Below are 21045 nucleotides of genomic sequence, written 5' to 3' on the forward strand. Positions count from 1 at the left end.
TATGTAGAAGAAAACAATTAGCAACCACAATATATGAATTACATAATGAATTTAAGTAAACTAAACATGGGCTTAGTTAACATTACTAAGGAAATCAGAGTAACAAATACTTAGAATTTTTATGCTGAAACTACTTACATAATTTATTTGAAATTACTCAAAAATATTAAGTACAGCCAACTTAAAAAATATGTCTGGATTTAGATGAATGTATTGCGTGCAACCACTTTCAACATTAAACTTGAGTAAATTCAACAAAACATTTTTTTCAGTGCAGGCAGCATTTAAAAGACACATAAGTACAATAAAACAGAAGCTAAAAATAAAAGTTACAGCACAGCGACAGTGCAGTGAAAGATATGAATGTACAATATTTTCCCAAATTTAATTTAATAAATGCCGATGGCAAACAGAAATGTATGAGTCCTTGATTTAAATGTACTGTGAGAGTTGAGAGCAGACCTGGGTTTTATGTTTCAGATATGGGGTGCATAAAAACTGAACGCTGCTTCTTCATGTTTAGTTTTGACTCAGGGGACATTAAGCAGACCTGTCCCCGAGGATCTGAGAGGACTGGATGGTTCATAAACGCAACAGCAGATCAGAAATGTGTTTTTTCCTTAAACCATTCCATTGGTTTTCAAATTTTTTCCCACTTAAAAAAAAAAAAAAAGTTTTACGATAAGATTTTCTAAGGGAAACTTGATATATGGATGGAACTGACAGTTATAAGATACCACTATAGATGCGAGGCTTTGGAAGGCTGGATTTCTGATACTTTGTGTTCCAGTCAACAGTTGTTCTATAACCTCTATGACTGTGGTGCACATCCTGCATCAAACTGACATTGGTTTGGCTTTACGCAAACACAAAGCTATTTATAGCATCTCTCCCACTTTATTTTCTCCCTCCCATTCTCTCTCTCTCTATCTCTCTCCCTCTCATGTATTTGCATTTCTGCTATGCAAACAGGAGTCTGGTGTCAAGTGCGTCAGTTGCACAGGCCTTGCTTGTCCCTTTTCTTTCTCAAGCCTCAATCTATCTCAAAAAATTTCCCCTTCATTCCCTCGCTTCATGACTCCTCTCTCCTCCATCTCACTATAGCTTTCCACCTCTCTCACCTTCACCCCCCATCCCCCTATCCCCCCATTCATCCCCCACCCTCTCACTCTCCCTCCTCTCCTCCTCTCTCTCTGTCTGTGTTTTCCTTTGCTCAGTTGTTGTGCTGTAGATTTGACCGCTATGATTAATGACCTCAAAGCCTCAGGAAAGCAAACAGAGAGAGACACAACAAGCTCGCCCTTCCCTTACAAACCTCCCTTTTTCTCATATGTCAACTTCTTGTATGTTCACACTGACCACATTATGACTTCTGGAAAAAGATCTACATAAAATGAGTCAAATTACCTGAGTGAAAGACTTTATATGCACAAAATCTGATTTCTGTAGACAACAATCACCACCTGGCAGACAGCACAGCTTTCCCTGACTATTGCTGTAAAGCCCTGTGAATTAATTTACTCTTAGTGCATTTTTACTGTAATTTATTTGGTTGGTTCAATGATTGTACAAAATTTGTTATTATGAATCTCTATATTAATGCAGTGCATGTCCAATTTTTATTTATTTATTTTTTTTTATGTTTAGCATTTCAGAGATTTTCCATGTGTTCCAAACATTGAATGAACATCAGAACAGAACAGGGACCACAGATGAAATGAACCTCTCACTCAGAGATCAGAGGTCAGGTTCAAATTAGTCACATGAGACAGGTATTCTTCGTCTGACACTTCAGTCGGGTGGATACTGGAATAAGGTTTACTTTCAGAAAGTATCTTTGACAGTGTGACTTTTATGACAAACCCTTGATCGCTGTCAGACCAGCGCTTTCCCCTTATTTCCAGACTTTGTACTAAGCTAAGCTAATTGTCGGTCGACTCGCCTGCTTCAGTTTCGGCATACAGGCATGAGAGCGGTGTCAATGTTGTCATCTACCTCACACCAGAAAGTGAATACATGTATCTCCCGGAACGTTAAACTGTTCCTTTCAGCATACCCTGGATTGGACTCACACCATTAAACTCTAACCGTCATTAAACTCAGATCATCAAATTAAGGGCTCGGAAGCTTGTTCAGCTTTCATTTCTTAGGGTCTTACAGAGATTTCTTAGCCAAAGTCCCCTCCTGTTTCTGTACTTCAGCATGGTTATTTTACACTTGGTTTAACTGACCAGCTGCTAACCACAAACTAGCAGGAAATTTTTACCTTTCCTCTCTTTTTAGATAGTTTGATATTCTTATAAATCTGCCCTCAGTGACTCCTTCCCATTGTGCAGCAGAGGTACCACCACAGGCTTCACTTTGCTCTTTGACATTCTGTAATTGTTTTCTACTTACTCTGTTCTGCTCATCAAGATCTGGTGTGCAGGTTTGAAAATAACCTATTCCAAGACACCATCACATCTAGCACAGTGTGATGAAGACAGCATGTAAAATAATTTTCCAAGAGCAATAAAGAAAGTGATTTCATTTTCATTGCAGAATACAATGATTGTTCCCCCAGCAAACTAATAGTGCTATCAGACAGAAATCATTGCACTAGAAGTAACAGTTCCATTACAGGTTGAATGATAACGTAAAAATGGAATTGGGGCTTCAAATTGAATAATGTTGCACGGAAATGCCTTTGTATTGTAGTTTGTTTGGTGCGCAGACTGTGTCATGTATAAAGATAAAAACACAAAGAACACCACAAGAAAATGGTACTGAAGCTGAATCTGACTGTAATTTAAATGAAAAACTTTCAAACACTCAAAGAAAAAAATAAAATCCCAAAACGACCTCATGTTCAGAAGCATACAGTACATTCATTTAGTCCATGGAACCTATGGCTGATTACACATGGTGAAATATGGTTATTAAAAAAAGATGTGGTTCATTTTGGCTCCCCACCCAAATCTCGAGAAACACCCCTGGTAGGTTACTGTAGGGACATGTCCATCCCGTTACTTGACCTTACAGTAGCAGCAGTAATTCATCTCAGCCACTACTAGCTGTCTTGAGGTGTGTTTTGTTTCCTCATAAATGGCTGGTGCCAAATAGTGTCAGACTGAGAGGCAGGGAAGGCCTCTGGGAGCATGTGTGAGTGTGTCTGCATGTTTGTGTGTGTGTGTCTATGTGTGTGTGCGCATGTTTGTATGCTTTTGTGTTTCAAGCTGCGGCCTCTGGCTGTGACCCCAGTGTTAATCACACTACAGCCAGAACAACCACAGGCTCAATTGCCACTACTGTTGCTACAACCCTCCTCTTCTCTGTCTCTGTTTCTCTCTCTCATTCATGCTCGCTGTCCTTACTGTTTCTATTTTTCTTCTTCTCTGTTCCCCCATACCTACAGTATCTTCCCTACTTCACTCCCCACTTACACATGATCTTTACCCACTCTTTCACCTTTAGCTCAGGGATACAGTCTCCCTCATCTTTGTCATCCTCTCCCCGTAACCTCAGACCATCACCCTTCCTCTATTCTAAACCTCCCCTTTGGGCCCCTTGAGGTTGGTGTTTTTCTGAGCTGTGAATTAGCGGGGTTGCCCTGTCCTCGTTTCTCTGGCAAAGCACAGAAGCACTAAAGGCTGTTCTCACCTCTTGGAGTCCATGTGGTCTCTTGCTCACGAGCTGGGTGGCTTGCTGGCAGGGTTGGTAAGAGTGTTGATTTGTGATTAGTCAGCCGTGTTGTGGTTAGGGCTATTGCTGTAGAGGGAAACAGCCTTTGTGTCTGGCTGGCTGAAATTACAGAATTTGCCAGCCAAGGTTTTATTCTCAGATTTTGTCTAGACTAGAATCAAGACTGCTGGTCATGACAACATTTAACTCACCAACTCCATCCTAGAGTTTTGGGAAAACCACACTATGACATAAATAATGTGCCATAGCAAGGGGCATGAACCTTCTACAGCTCTCCAAAAACAAGCCAGTTCTGTGAGGCTGCATAGGCACAGTGATGCTTTGAACTAAATGTTCATACCCTGGTGTTTAGCAGGTAAAAATATGTACAATATTCATTATCCTAGTTTTGTCTGTTAGCATAACATTTGCTAATTAGCATTAAAGATAAAGTAAAACCAAGTCTGATGGGAATGTCATTATTTTTGCAGGTATTTGGTCATAAAATAAAATACTGGACAAATAACATGATGGTGGTGCTAGATTAAAAGTCATCGGATCACCATAATGGTTACAATTCATTCTGAGGGGGACCTGAATGTTTTTTAGCAAATTTCCTGCCAATTCCTTTAACAGTTATTGAGGAGAGAAACTCAGGGGATTGCTAAACTGGGATTAAACCTCTGGGAACCAAGCATATCTGTACCACATTTTATGGTAATCTGTAAAAAGTAGTTGTGTTATGCCAGTCTTGACCAAAGTGGTGGTCAGACCGACACTGATATTGTAATCCCTGGAGCCAGTGCAGTGTACATTGTAAACTTTTCATCAATGGAAATGGATCTGCTATGCTTGTGAGTGACGGCACAACTTGGTGGCTGACTAACTAGATGCCCGTTGGTGTGAGTGTCGAGTTCCCAGTGTTGTGATTATCTCTCTGTTATGCCTTTGTCGCCTTGTGACACCCGTGGAATCACAGTAGTTAGGTGTGTGCACACTTGCACACACACTAACTCAGGCTGTAGGCAAGCTGAGACGAAGAGTGTGAGTTGCACAAGCTTTGACAGGGCCTAATTATACGTGTCTCTAATGAACTGTAATTACTGACATCCACCAGAGCATCGAGGTCTATAAGCCGAGGACTTGCAGTCATTAGGCTGCTGTGTTACACTGTTTCTGTATCTCTACTGACTGACTGAAAATCTCTCTTTTCTGTCCTTGTTGTGATGTGTCGGTCTCTGCTTAACTGTTTTCTCATTTCTCTTTTTCTCTCTCTCTCTCACTCTCTATAGTTTGATGGTGACAACATGTACATGAATGAAAACAACCATGAGTTCCTCCCGCCAAACCAGGTGAGTTCAAATTGCCCCTAATGGAGTACCTGCTATTTCATCTGTTCCCAGCGATTGTTGCCGGAGTTGCTGTCGAGCCATTTACCTTCCGCCGTTGTTCGTGCTTGTTAGGATGGACGACAAATTGTTGTTACTGAAACAACCACAGAGTTATAGGACATCAGCTGAAAGCAAAGGGACTGAAATCTTTCAAAAAAATATTCCAATTAGTTCACCATTTTTTACGCTGACAGATGTAACAGAACATCCTGCACTCTGGATGGGTGAAATATTCCCACGGGTTTGTTAATATGAGTGATAGTGTTCACAGTGTAGAACAAACAGAAATACATTTCTTCTAGTCCTAGAACCTGGAGATGAAATACAGTCGAATATTTTGCTTATTTTTTTTGCTTACTTATGTCGAAAGCCTGTCTTCAAATATAACCACTTTAGTTATTTCTTTTTTATTAGATTCTCAAAACATAAAGTATACAGATGATATGGTTGTTTTAAAAAGTAATGGTTCCTCTATAAAAAATATATAGGCCCATATATATTTATTGTCTTTTATACACTGAAGCTGGAGTATATCCCAGCATGCACAGGGCAGAGGGCATGGAAACACTCTGGACAGGATGTTAGTCCATCACAGTCTACTTCAAACAGTCTCTCCCACAGTAAGTATGAGAGAATCAGAGCATCTAAACCAGCAAAAGCAAAAGTATTCAGATTCCACACAGAAAGTGCTGGGACTTTCTATCTCTGAGCTGACGGTGTCAACCATTAAGCTAACTCAGCCATCATAAAGTTTAAATTCACTGTATTCCAATTATGCAATCATACTCTGTGCACTCTATTTTCACTTCTGCTTGGCTTTTCACTGGTAAAAGCCAAGCAGAAAATGCAGCTTCATTCTGAGTGAGTTTTGGCCTCATGACAAAGGATTTATTAAGTTAGAATGGAGGGAGAGTCAGTGCTCTTCTACAGTTACGTGGCAACCATGCCAGATACACTGTAGCACAGCTGGTTGTGAACAACTGGGAGACCATATGGTTGTGTTTGGACAGAGGGATTTGTGGAGTTTGGGAATAAGCCCATCTGACATACACAGGGGAACAGGGAATTTGTCCCTGTCAATTGCAATTATTAGAACCAACCCACAGGCTACAGTAGTTCAGTGTTTCTGTTGCATTTGTTGCTTAATTTCTTAATGCTCTGGTTTGTTAAAATATGGCTCGGGACCTAGAATAAGACACAGATCTGCTTATGCTGCTTCTCATATATGAGTCCTGAAGTTTATTTAGATATGTATCACAATAAATATGTCTGTCTCAAAGTGATATTCTGTAGGATAGTGTTGTTATCTGACAGATCTCCCTTGCAGATACTCGCATGCTGTCTGAAAAAAACGTTAAGAACAGCTGCTTTTATCGCCCACTTTGATTCAGCACGTGTAGTTTTGCAGCGGTGCTGATTGACTGATTACAAGTTGTGCTGATGTGCACAATGTTTTTTGCTGAATTACTGGGGGACAGATAAAACATTGCAAATGTTGCATAGAAGATAGACAGAGAGAAAGAGAGGGGGAGAAAGGTAGGGATCAAGGAAGCAAAAGAGACAGAGAGTGGGAAATAGCATGAAAGATGGTGATGGGATGAGAGACGATTTTGCTTTGCTCTGTGTTAGACTTTGTTTACTCAAGATCCCCTCATATTTGACATGTGCCTTGCTCTATTCTCCGCTTCACCAAGTTTAGCCTCCCTTTCCCTCTGACAGCTAGAATCAGGGAGGGCCTTAGGGGTGGACACACACTCCGACAACAAAACATAGAGATGGAAGAAATAACAAAAATCACTGACATGCAGCTCCTTAGCTAATTCCAAACTATATACTAATTTCAAGCTGATTTTAAGTATGCAGTGTGTTTACACTGGAATACTCACAAAGTGCACCTGAAAAAATCAGTATCCATACTAAAAATACTAGCATTTTGAGGGTCTGTTGATAGTGGTGAAAAAGCTTGAGGAAAATCTATGATCTATAATGAATACTCACAAAAAAAAGGTAACAGTTATATAATTAAATTATTTCTTTCTTTATGTTTTCCGAGATGTTTCTGGAGCTGTTTCACCACCATCCACCAGTTTAAATTTTATCCTGCTATTATTATCTGCTATTATTAGCAGCTCCCACATTTCCTTTGGGAACTGCATTGTGGGAGAATTCTGTACGTCAGCCGCATACTCATACATTTTAGCATGCATGCTGATTGTTTTGTGTATACTTGCTTTTTTACATATTTCCATTGTAAACACACTGCATACACAAATCCTGTTAAGCATGATTACACTGTATAGTTTTAGAAACAGGTGCCAATCAAATTGCATTTATCTGTGCATGATTTCCTGTCAGTACAAATTGGTGAAGTGCATTTGTTTCTCCTATTCTAACTGTAATAAAATATATTATAACAATTTGTATATAATAAGTATTGTATGTAAGTAAGCATGTTTCATTGGATCGGTGTTTGGGTGGTTAAAGTTAAGCTTAGAATATATTAAGAAACTATAAATGTGTTTATGCTTGTGCTGTTTGCAAATGGACTTGGTGAGAGAAACAGAGATAAGATAGCTGAAGGGATAATTTTTTATTAAGTAGTTTTATTCTTCAAGAAACATGCTGTACAGTATATACATTAGCTGTATTATCCTCAAAATATTCCATCTTGAAGAAAAACAAATTATACTGCCTAAAGCTCACTTTTCTCTGCTTGCTTTATTATCTGACTTTTCTTCTCGATCTTTCTTTCTCCCAGCCTCTCCGACTCCCCCTCTTTTGCTCTTTCTCTCACTCTGTTTCTCGTTCTCTCCCCCCGTTGCATTTAAATGCATTTGGGTCAGCGGTTCCACCTCTAAACTGTGTGAAAGTGTGTTTCTCAGTGCTCAGCTGTCTCCCACTTCAATGTAATTGCTCCATTTAATGTGGCTCACCTATATCAGTACATTTTTTTAAACATGCGGTACATTCATAAAGGACGTTGGCATGGCCTCGTTGAGTAACTCTGACCAAGTAACCGCATCAAATAGTGAGATGTTTAGATGGGTATGTTCTCGTGATGAGTCACAAGGAAACCGGGTCAGTGCCATTGTCATATCGATGTTCCCATGAGCATCGTAGTCTGACCCTGCTTAGTTCTCTGTAGTGTTTCTTGCAGTCCCCCCCCCCCACCCCCAGTGGAGTGACAAAGTGTTAGTGATTCGCTGACAAGGTCACGGACCCTGATCTTGGCATCAACAAGCTCTTTCTCTTCCCCTGTGGTCACTGACCATTGTCGTGGCAACAATGTAGAAAAGAGTAAGCAACAACAAAGAGCTTGTTGCGGCATCTTCACAGAGGTTCGATCTGACCCTCCAGCACAGAAAGTGACATGCTTCCAAATCTCCAAGGTGGGAAGTGGAAGAGTACCTCCTAAGAGTCTTTTCCTTTTTTTCCCCCTTAAATCAAGGTCTTAGTAGACCTTCACCTGAAGTGGGATTTCTCCTGCTAACACTTAACAGAACAGTGGAGAGCGATGCGATCAAAGATAATGCACTGTGGAGATGCCTTCTCATAGCTCTGCAGCAAAGTGAAAGAAACAGTATACTTCATCAGCACTTTACCTTGACAATGCTTTGCTTTGATGTCTTTCTCCCTGACTTATGAATTCATTTAGCAGAACTGCTGTTTGAGAGAAATATGTCACAGCAAAGAGAACATGAGGAAGAAATGGAAGAGTGGGTAGAAAGAGAGATGGAGAAACTGCACAGGGGAATAATTCAGCTAATGGAGTGACTGTTTGGATATTCAGCAGAAGTAGGAACGGAGATTATGATCTTGCAATTAGCGTAACAAGGTTTTATTGATTGGCTGCTGCTGTAGCGTCTTTGCTGCCAAGACGCTGCATGTGGTTTTAACATGCACAGTGTGTGTGTAGCCCAGCCAGTCACACTAGTCCCGCTACTAGTACAGCAGAATCCAGCTCAGCGTTACCTTCGAGCTGTGGCCATTTCCTGAGCATCAAAGCTGAAATATTATGGATTGCCGAGTTGAAAGGGTCTGTTTGAATGCCCGATGATAAAGTGGACTACATTTGCATTTTCCGCTCACTTTTAAGTTAATGCATTGCCCTCCTTCCCCTTTTAGTAAAATGCAGGTATGAAAAGGCAGCTTCTGGTAACGAGTGATTTGAAAGTTGGTCTGCCTGTTTTAAATGCTGGGAGTTTAAATGATGTTTTAACGGTAAGTTTGATGCTATTTCTCGTCTCAGTTATTATGTTGTTAAGTCACTGCTGGCAAGGATTATGCTGGCCCCTTGGGTGTTGTAATCGTAATTAGGGAGGTGTTTGAGTGCCAACAGCAGATCTGTGAGACAGAGAAGCTGAGACAGATTGTAGATCGATGGAAAGTCTTTTTTTTTCTTTTTTCTTTTTTTTTTTTACAAGGCAGCGAAAAGATTTGATTATTATCAAGTTTGGAAAACACACTGATAGACTGAACTCGTAATGAGGTCTTTGTGTTGGTTTTTATTCTTCTTAAATGTTTTTAATGAAAGATTTAGTGGTGTAAGAACTCTTGTTAACAGATTTGAACAGATATGATGTCTGTCACACAGTTTTTCTGCTTAAACTTTAGAAACTCCAGTCAGATAAATATGATTTAGTCGTCCTCTACGGCTCCCCTGTGTCTCTCATCTTTCCCCCATATGTTTCTGATGAACCATTGTAGAACATGATCCCATAGTCTTTTATGTCCAACCTTTGACAAATCTATCACCTCGTCCCTCTATGCTCTGAATTAAAGGCCCATTCCACCTTTCCAGTTAGGATGAGTAATTCTCTTGTTTGGCTGCAGCCCAAAGCCCAGCCAGCATGTCTGGAATCCATGGTGGAGCGTGATTGGTCAGGTTCAGCCGTGTGTGACTGACAGGAAGCCTGCTGATTGGGGGAGACGGTATCTTCGGATCGTTGCACTGATTAAAGCCTTGCGGCGGCGTTTTGTAAACTCCCGCCGTTCGGGGTCCCTGCACCAGCGCCCTGGCCCTGCTGGTCTGAATTACAGCTTGGCCGCATTAGTCTGATTTACAGCTTCCTCCTGCTGTTTAGATTGGAGCTGGGGACCAGAGTGGCAGGCTCCTCCTTTCCTATGCTTCCACCTGCCCCCTCCTCTTCCTACTGAGTCTCCCAATTTGTGCCTCACCCTCCACTCGTCACCCCAATCTTCCCAGTCCCTTGCCTGTTCCCCTTTATGTGCCACCTCACCTGGTTTATCTCATTTACACATACCCCTGGTTTCTTACTTCTCACTAGTACTTCAGCTTCTTCTTCTCCTACCTCGGCTATTCCCCTCTTTCCCCAACTCCCCCTTTTTGTCTCCCCTTCTGTCCGTCTTTCTACCTTTTCTGCTTTCCTTCCACCCACCTTCCCACTCTTCCTCCACTCCTCTCCTTATCCTCCTTTTTTCAAATGCCCCCTCAAACCTCTGACAACATCCCTTCACCTTTCCTACCCAGTACCTCTCCCACCTGCCCCCTCCCCTCTCTCTTCCTCTCTCTCTCTCTCTTTCTCTCATTCCCTCCCTACATCTTTTGTGAAAATGAAAACAAAGAGCAGCCTGCCAAAATATTTCTATAGCTGTTCGCTGACGAAGCAGGGAGCGGAGACAAAGCAAAAAGATGTGCAGGCATATTTGTCGCGGCAGCAGAAAGATGGAAAGCTCTCTCCCCGTGGCCTTTTTACAGTCATTTGGAAACCCCCCCACCTCAGCCTCCTCACGCGCTCTCGCCCCATTTAAAAGCCCTCTGTTTGAAATACTCATCTGACATGGCACCACATATAAATGCACAGCTGTATATTTGTGTAAGGCCCTCACTCTGCCAAGCTGTCCATCCCTCTGTTGCCCCAGGTGATCAGATGAAACTAATGGCAACCTTAATGTGTTTGTCTAGGCCTTTCACCCCACTGGATAGAATGATGAGAGACCAAACACTCACTCTTGTGCGAGATCACATGCCAGACTATTATAAAAGACATGAAATGGCCAATGTCTGTTTAGCCTTTTCATAAACGCAGAGATTTTCTATCTCTTTAAAAAATAAAACTTAGAAAGTTTGCCTTTAACAGCTTTTCCCTCATGGCTGTGAAAAAGAAACTATGGGTTATTAGAGGGGAAAATGTTCCATTGAACCAAGATTCGTTAGCAAAAATACTTGGTTAATTATTGATGCAGTGTCTTCATGGTATGAGAAAAGCCCTGGGCTTACATCAATCCATGTTGACTTATTTCCTCTGCTCAGAGAAAGAAGAAATGAGGCAATATAATGTCTTATTAAACTTGTTAAGCAATGCACAGCAAGGATATTGGTACAATTCCTTGGGCAAATAGCTTTTACAGTAAATTTTTACATTACAGTTATGTATTTGTGTGTCAGTTTTAATCCAGTAGTAGTGCAACATAGGTGGAGGTCTCCATGTAAGACAATACAGAACAGAAGAATTAATCACTCAGAAATAAATTCCATACACTTTTCTCTGACTGACTTGTCCTGATTCAAATAACTTAGAATGACATTGGTACAGACCTTCTGTACCAAAGTTCATGGTAATCAGCCCAGTAGTTGTGGAGCCAGGTCATAAAAAATCAAAAATGTTCAACATTTCCACCCCCAGAGGCACACTGCTAATGTTGCTGAAAAGTACAAAAATCAGGCCCATTTAACTGCGCTTGTTCGGATTTAACTCTGACATGTTAGTTGTGGATATGTTGCAATGGTGGAGGCCCCTTTGTGAACACTTTTATGATGCATCAAGTATGAGTTGCCGTGCAGAGCTCTAGTGAGAGACAGGGAGGTTCATTGACACTGGAGAGCTGTCTCCTCCACTCCCCTCCATTCCCCACCAGCCTCTTATTAACAATGGCACCAAGAGTGCGTGGGTCCAGATGTTAGTCTCCTGCTCCCACCAGCTGTGCCAGCCTCCGATACACAGCCTCATTGACTCTGAACTGGGGAGGGGAGACACTTAAGAACACACTGACACCACACACAGAGCAGACAGTCTCTTACAGTAGGTTTTTGTTAAAAAAAAAAAAAAGTATCCGGGATACCTATAAAATCTGCACAAAAGAATTCAAGAGCTATTGCACTCAGTTTTGCGCAGGCAGAAATGCATGCAGATACACATTTGTTACACAGATTAAATGACACACACGCACACAGGCGCAGACGCACATGCACTCTCACCAGCCACATGCACTTTACACCCTCCTTCTCCTGGTGTAAAGCAGAGTTATTTGTGGGTGACAGGATCCTAACAATTCTCAGAATAATGCGCGTTTGTTTGGATGACTGCGCCATCAGCGCTCCCTTTGTTATGTTCAACATTGTTAGAGTCAGTCGGTACAGATCCACCAACCCTTTATTGTGCTGCTTTTTTGTCCATTTACTTGTTCTTATAACAATAATTAGTTTTGTCATTCAGACACAGAAGCACCATTGTCCACATGCTAATAATGATTTTGACAGTGAGCGAAGAAAAGTAGATAACTGAAGAGTCATTAAAAATTAAAAAACAGTTGACTGGCTGCTGTTTTTTGGCCTTGTCGAATCTCTGGGCAGCTTCTGTGTGGTCAGCAATAGCTGTGGCTGTTGTTAAGCCTTGCAGAACAGACAGTGGTGTGCCAATGAGCGAAGTTAAGAGGGCCTTCCTCTCCAGGAGACATGGCTGCTCTGAACAGAAGAGACAGAAGAGACTTGAAATAATGCTGTATGTCTGCCAATGTAACATTGTAATCCTAGATTCACCCTGTCAGGCAATAAGTTTGATTATGGTCCTCATTTGAAATGTTGGAGTCATCTCTTTCTCCTCCCTCCCTTCTTTTCTGCTGCTTCCTCTTCGTTTTCTACTCCACTCACCCTCCTGCCCCTCTCTCCACTCTCCCCCTCGTCCCCCGTCACCCACAGCAGTATCAACATCGGCATCACAATCACTCTAGATGACTATTGGGAAACCTGAGCTATCTTGTTCGCCCATGGTTTGTTTTCCAACCACATTAGTGGAGATCACAGTTGAGTTTTCACTGACACTGGGCAGCATCTGCATATCATTAGTACCACAAGGTCCTGAACTCTTTCTGTGCATTTGGCACAAACCAGCAGAGGAAAATATAAATAGATGATTATTTATTAAAGAATAAAACCTGTTGTTTTTCCTCTTTAAAACAATAACTCGGTTGATATTTTTTTGCCACTGTTACATGTCTATTCAATTATATTTTCATTTGGGAGCTATTTGAATGTTGTTTGTGTTCCAGTTGAATGTTCAGCAATAATGATGTGGTTGTTGTTGCTGACAGCACTTCTCCATTAGTCTCCTCTCTTGCCAAAATCAAGTGCTATTAGACAGTGAGGAAGAAACAGAGGCAGAGAGAAATAGAAAAACAAGCAAGAAGAGGGTCGGTGACACATTTTCAGTGAATCAAATTGATAAAGAAAGGAAAAAGTAGGGTAAAAGTAACGTATTAGACGCAGAAGGAAGTTAATGTCTGGGTACTTGCATCATTTTGCAGAATAAAAAGAAAGCATGCGAGAGACAGACAGAAACAGAGGCACAAGGGAGGTTGTGTTTATTATTTGATAAAGCCTCTCTTATAACCTCAGCATGTTGTGCAATAGCTCTGGCTCTCCTTCAACTCTGTGGTGTGCCACTTCAAATTAGTCGCTTGTGGAGAGGGCCTGCCCCGTCTTTGCAAAATGCATTAGTACGCCACTCAGAGCCTCATACAGCCTAGGGTTAAACACAAATTATATCATTTCTGTCATCCAATCAAATCACACTGACCCATTGACCTGCGAGATGAGTCAAATGCATAATGAAATATGACATGGCACAAAAGCTCTGATTCTAATCTGCTCTGACACACGATCAGATGAGGATGACCTTCTGACCTTGACTGACAAGTGAGACGAGCACAGGGAACAGGATACACGAGGGAGAAAAGGGGAAGGAAACATAAAAGAAAAGGGGGAATATATATGCAATTAGAAAGGCTGGTTTTAGTCAATGGGAGGTTAGTTAGTAATCAGCTCAGTATCTGGGGTGAATGGGGCCATCTGTATCTTTGGACTTTGGACGGTTGGTGCCCGCCTTAATTATTCTTTCCATTCCCACCATATTTTCCCTCCTATAATGATAAATAAAAAGAATTTTTGTCACGGAGCAGCATCATTTCGTCTCACATAGCTGTGGCTGGTGCTGAGGAGATAGTAGCTGGATTTTATTTCCTAGAAAAAGTGTGCCTTTGACAATAGTTTTCCCTCGTCTCACCCCCTTGCTCGCTCCCCATCTCCATCTCGCTCCCACCTTCTTCTCTTCCCACCCTCCCATCCCATTCATTCACCGGACAGAAACCGAGTACACAGTGGTTTAGCATCCCCATCCCCACCGCCCCTTTCATGATTTCCAAACAGTAACATAGTGACAGATAAATAATGCAGCCGGGCTGTTTTAGAGACAGATGAGATGACAGGGGGGATGGGTAGGAGTGGGTGAGGGGGGTGGGTGACCGGGGAATGCGTAGCAGGGACCAGAACTGTTTGGGCTCTGCGAGGCACAGGCCAGGTCGGGGTTGGGCCAGCCAAGGGAGGCAGAGGAGAATGGAGGTGTAGGGTGGCTGTAACTGGATCTTGGGCCCTCTCCCCCTCCCTCTCTTTGGGCTCTGCTAGTGAAGGCTTTGTGGTGTGTTGATACCCCCTGACATGATATTGTAGCAGAAGAGCAGCTATGGCTTTAATTAAGCCTGAGTTGGCGCAAAGCGATGGATGGATAAAGAGAGAGGAAGAGGAAAGAGGGAAAGAGAAAGAGGAGTATCTAAAACAAACAGCCCAATAAACAGAAATAGCAGAACTGTTCATGCTGTTCAGATTAGTAAGTGATCTTTGTAGTCTGACAGCCACTATTTGCCTCTGCTGTTACATTAAAACAACAGCTCTGTGTACACTAGTAAACAGGATCATTCATAAACATACAGTATAATCTTCCTTTGGGAGAGCGATGGCAAAGTGAATGAAAATAAATGATCCTCTCAAACTCTTCCCAAAGACAAATCCACTGTTTTCTTTGCAAACCGGACTGCGTGGAAAGGAGAGATAACGGGGCCTGACTTTGTCTCTGTGCTGTGAGCACTGCACGGTGGATACGGGAAGGTGTTGGAACGAAGAGTGTCGGAGGTGATGGAAGTGGTAGTGTGTGTGGGGGATTTTAAGCATAAATCACTGCTGTGACAAAGCTCTCCAATAGGCAGATAAGTGCACATTAGTGGTAAGGCAGATCTGTCATCGTCTGTCTCCGAGCTGTCGGTCCCGCCCTCTCTCTCCGAAACAAACGCTGACTTGGGAGGACTCCAAACTCTGGTTCTGTGTGGCACACGAGCAACAAGCGCGTGTGACGTGATGTCTAGCGAGATTATTTGTAAGAGAAAATGTTCAGTGTGTGGGCCACCTGTCAAAATAATGTTCGTATAATGACATTTCTTTTGAGGTAATATACTAAGAAACCAGCAAATAATATGAGTAAGGCTGCAACTAATGATTTATGTCATTACAGAATCAATTAACCATTTACTCTGTGAAACGCTGAAAAACAGTAAATAGTGTGTTGTCCAAATAACACAACACAACCAAACCTCCAAAATAACGACTAACCGATTGCTTGACTAATTATTTCAGCTCTAGATACAATATTATGACCAGATCATGTAGCCATTTATAAGGACTAAAAGGTACGCAACTATTTTTTTAATGTATTTATTTTTTTTATTGTGAATTATATTTGACACTTTATGGAATGAATATACAATTTCACATTAATTGGGGTATGTCCTAAATACAGATTTCTACAGGCGTCACAACAATATTCTAATAAGAAGAAGAATGTAAAGATAATGAGCCATTAGCCACAGTCAATATCATCTCCAGAAGGCCTTGAATACTCAGGCAGTGTTACAGAGGGAGGGAGAGATCTGTGCCAAATAAAAGACAAGCTGGAAAGCTCCCCAATCAATGTTATTTTCTCTCTCAGTCCCAGACCAACTGTCTATTCATCTGTTTCTTTCAAATGAAAGGTGTGCTGGTATGTAACACTTACAGTCGAGAGATCTGTCTCTTAATTAAAATGTTACAGATTGTGTTTCGCTCACTGAGCAGACTGAGCATACTGTGTATTGGAAATAATGTTCCCTATAGTGTGTGGTATTGATCAGAGGAGGAAAATAAAGGGTGTTTCAGTGAGAAAATAGAATCTGTGTAATGCAGCTTTTGGTAGGAGTGTTGCCTTGACTGTTGCAAGTAAACCAATGACGAGTACCTCATAGAAGAAAAAAAAAAAAGAGGAGAGGAGCCTTTTGTTTAAAAAGCCTATTCCATACTAGGACACATGCTGGTCTATACAATCCATCAAATACATTGCCTTTGTTTGGATTTTACTTTTAAAGGAGAAAAGAGTATACATTAGCCAGAGTGTACATGTGGTTCTGTACATGCAATCTCATTCTGAATAGAGGCATATGAATAATTTATCTTGCCACAATCCAACTGGGAACGTCCTTGGTATTTACATTTTATCATCAAGGGCACTGGATGAGCCTTCACAGCAATCTAACACATGACACATACTCAGTCCTCGTCCCTTTGCACAATCAAAAGCAACTGATGGGACCAGGAAAATGTTTCTGTAGCTTGGATATATATTTATACACTGAGAAAACAAAAGGTTGATGAACATGCTGGATGATGACTAAGCGTGGCAGTCTTTAGATTACACAGTGGTCACCCACAGTCATAGTGAGGCACGGTGAAGGATGACAGCGACGCGAAGGCTCCGAGGGACATGCACAGGGACTCACTTCACACAATGGCTCCAATGTTTACAGCAGACAATTTAGTTTCCTTCCAACAATTATGAGGGAAATTGAATCTCAGGAAATGTTCGTTTTCTTGTCCATTAGACCAAACAATAACACTATCCCCAAAGGTTTACAAAAACATCTGTCTTCAAAGGACAGTCCAGAAAATTAATATCAACTGGCTTGCAGGCTATATCAGGACAAAGTAAATCAAATTGAAGCAATCACACTTCTTTTTCTCTTCTTTTTTTCATTTGGTGTAACATGTAGGAAGATGAAAGTGTGCTGTTAATGCTGAGTCTGTGTCTGCGTTCTGGCTTCACAATAAAACATGGCTAACGTCCTTTTTTTGTGCTCAAATTAGAGTTGGGTGTTTTAGTATTCTAGGTATTGTAACTAAATGAAATTCCTCTCATTGCACTTACAGCTTCAGATTGGTATTCATTTAAAAGACATTAGATACTGTATATTTTAATCCTGCTGAAAGCTATTGTGAAAAAAAAAACTAATTGTCTTTTTCTATGTGCATAAAGGTACAATCTGTGATCCAAATGGAAATAAAAAAGGCTTACTCCACTGGAATTAAAGGTGCTGTCACTTCAAAATTAACAAACACCAACATTAGACCATGGCTAATGGAGGCTTTTCTGGTAGTAAAACAGGCCTTTTTTATTCCAAGCAGCTGAATAATGCTTATCACATAAAAGCCAACCTCTTCTGCTACATATTTTAACAAACCTGTAATGTATGTGGTCAAAAAATGACAGAATAGCCCTTAACACTAACCTTTACACTAAAACAGGGATGGAAGAAACAAGGGGGGAAAAATGTGCCCTGTATCCTTTCTCCTTTCTCCCATCTCCCCATGCCCCTTATTTTCTAAAAGTATCTGTTTGAGAGATAAATGACCACTCTGCTGCTGAAGATGACAGCCTACACAAAGATGATATTGAATTGATTTCAGAAATGTTGCAGAACTGACTGTTTGATGTATACTGCTAGACATGAATCATAAAAATTCTATTAAAAAACCCCTTGAATGGCTGACACCAGAATATTATTTGTGATGATTAATTTGACTCAGTCATTACAATGGGAGTCAAGTTGGATCGTCTCAGACAAAATTGCTTTTCATTCCCCGTTGAATTTCCCTGCTATTTCTCTTTTCTTCTTGCTCCGTGCAGAACTCTGATCTGATTGGACTTACTGTGTTAGCGCGACAGCACACAAATACAGAGGCTGTTGGTCTTCTTTATTACCGATCGCTGAGCGTTGAGGTTTTGTTCCGAAATGAGACATTCAACATTTGAAACAAAATTACACCTACTCTAACAAAATGACAGATCAGAATTTGAATAGTTTACAAAGCTTTATGAAGAATTGCAGGAAACTGAAAACAATGGATGACAAGATGTTAACACAGTAAATAAATTCTACTTTATACTGTCCATGTTGTCCCTCCAAACAGTGATATTGTTGTAGAATTAATTGTAACGCCATACTGACATCAACCTTAAATGTTGCAGTTGCTTTTCACAGAAGGTTTTTACCACAGTAAATTCCCAAGTTAAAAACTTTTTTTTTTATACAACAGTCTGCATGTTTTTTGCCACAGTTGCCAAATTCATCCAAAACTGACCCAGAATCCAGGTAAACTTTTTTAAATGCTGAATGTATTTACCAGTTCCTGCTTTAGCTTTGGTTCGCTGCACTGAATTTTAAGTTTGGTGATTGGATGTTTCTGACCAAAATGCACCTTGGGAGTTGTAGTTGACTTTTGTCCTTTGTTTTAAAGACTTTTTCCTTTGACTTTTTGTCAAAGAACTAGATATTTGTTATGCAGTTGCTCATCTTCTGCGAGACTGACTATTCAACTGGGGGTGTTTTATACCCATTCAAGACTTGGAAGTGCTCCAGTTACCCAGTATGGCCTATGCAGGAAATGAGCAGGACTCGGCATCCTAACTGTTCCTACTTTGCAACTGTGTTATTGTAAACTGAATGTTTGCATCTGAAATGCATAGAGAATAGAGCCTAATATGTCTCACTTATTATTGTTTTCTTTGTGTCTTCCTCCACCCAGAGCTACACAGGTCAGACTGGTGGCGGCGGGGGAGGAGGCGGAGGTGGCGGCACTGGCAGTGGGAATGGAGCCGGGGACGAGGACTATGAGATCCCCCCCATCACTCCACCCAACCACCCCGAGCCTCCTCTTCTTCACCTGATGGAGCACGACTCTACAGGCTACCTCTGCCACTCGCTGCCACACAATGGGCTCATCAACCCGTATTCCTACCCAGAGCTGCCCACACTCATGATGTCGAACATGCTGGCACAGGACAGCCACCTCGTTTCCAGCCAAATGCCCACGGTTAGTAGCGTTACACAGACATGCACAGAACCGGTCTACACTGAAAAAAATGTTTCATTGAATTTACTCAATTTTAATATTGAAAGTGGTTGCACGCAATGCATTCATCTAAATCTAGACATATTTTTTAAGTTGGCTGTACTAGTAATTTCAAATTAATTATATAAGCACTTTCGGCACGATAATTCTGAGTGTTACTTTTTTGTATTTCCTTAGTAATTCTAACTAAACCCATCTTTAATTTACTTAAATTCATTATGTAATTCATATATTGTGGTTACATAATTTGTTATTGTGCTTTAAATTAAATTGTTTTATTCAACATTTATTATTATTTAAAACAATCAAAATGCTTATGTAGATGTGGGGGTGGCCGAGAAACCCGGTATACAACAATGAGTTGTGGTAGTCTGGAGCGATTCCCAATTCCATTTTATTTGACAAAATTAGAGTCTTGTTCAAAAACTTCACAGTAAAAAATGCACATTGGGCCAACCAGAAAGATAAAAGTAAGCAAAAAAGAGGAAAAAAAATTCTCAAGAGCACTGTGTGCACATGTAGCATGTGCTACACATGTGCCTTACATGTGCTCTTTCTTAGGTAGATTTTATCAGAATGTTGATCCTGGTGTGAACTGCTGGTGGTGATGTGTGTGGTATGAACATTTGGAGGAGGGGGTGAAGGAGAGAAGACACACTGTGATCGTGTATTTGAGTTATTGAATTTAAATTTTGTTGACCTGTCTCCTTTGTTGCACTTCTTCCTCTGTCAGACCAGGAACAGCCAAACCTGAGCTGGGGCGGTCCATTTGGTTAAATAGGGGGATTCACAGGGGAAGAAACCAAATGTGGTAGAGTGGGAGGGGTGTTTTGTCTTTTGTGGTGAAATGACCTGTATAAGTATCTTGTTTAAAAAGAAATATGTTTTTAAAGTAAGTTTAACTGAACTTCTATTTGATAATATGTTATTTAATATTGGGATTATTGTAAGTGTGCTGGAAGAGATAATTGATATTGATTTCTTGGTGCAGTCCACCAGTATAAAAGTGAGGAGGCTGTGGTGGCCGGAGCCTAAAGGAGAGAAGCACAGCTCCTGAACACAGCTCTGGATTGTAGCTCCTGCCATGGGCCCAAAATTTAAGGGTATAGCCAGAAAGGCAGTTTAGAGCAAATTCTTTTGTTCTGTATTATTTTGATTCTTCTTGAGAAGTGCTCTTGAGAATTTTTTCCCCCCTTTTTGATTATCTTTCTGGTTGGCCCAATGTGCATTTTTTACTGTGGAGTTTTTGAACAAGACTCCATTTTATTTTCAAATAAAATGGAATTGGGAATTGCTCCAGACTGCCACAACTCATTGTTGTATACAGAGTTTCTCAGCCACCCCCACATCTACATATGCATTTTGATTGTTTTAAATAAAATTGTGAATTGAATCAAAATATTTTGCATATGTAGAATAAAACAATTTAATTTAAAGCACAATAACAAATTAGCTAACCACAATATATGAATTACATAATGAATTTAAGTAAATTAAACATGGGCTTAGTTAGAATTACTAAGGAAACCAGAGTAACAAATACTCTTACTTACATAATTTATTTGAAATTACTCAAAAATATTAAGTACAGCCAACTTAAAAAAATGTCTGAATTTAGATGTATTGCGTGCAACCACTTTCCACATTAAAATTGAGTAAATTCAACAAAACATTTTTTTCAGTGTATAGGGACCCCATGAGATCAGA

At 40.7% G+C, this 21045-nt stretch overlaps 1 protein-coding gene across 4 annotated transcripts in view; it reads left to right on the forward strand.

The window, feature by feature from the left end:
- The window catches only part of tox2 (TOX high mobility group box family member 2), a 111501-nt gene that overhangs the window by 63987 nt on the left and 26469 nt on the right, over window positions 1-21045 (forward strand). For all 4 annotated transcript variants that reach the window (XM_041033485.1, XM_041033483.1, XM_041033482.1 and 1 more), the window contains exons 3-4: window positions 4953-5012; window positions 19012-19299. In XM_041033485.1, coding sequence (XP_040889419.1) covers window positions 4953-5012; window positions 19012-19299 — 348 coding nt within the window. The remainder of the gene's footprint in view (window positions 1-4952; window positions 5013-19011; window positions 19300-21045) is intronic.

The sequence above is a fragment of the Toxotes jaculatrix genome, chromosome 3 (assembly GCF_017976425.1).
Source record: "Toxotes jaculatrix isolate fToxJac2 chromosome 3, fToxJac2.pri, whole genome shotgun sequence".
Classification (NCBI taxonomy): Eukaryota; Metazoa; Chordata; class Actinopteri; family Toxotidae; genus Toxotes; species Toxotes jaculatrix.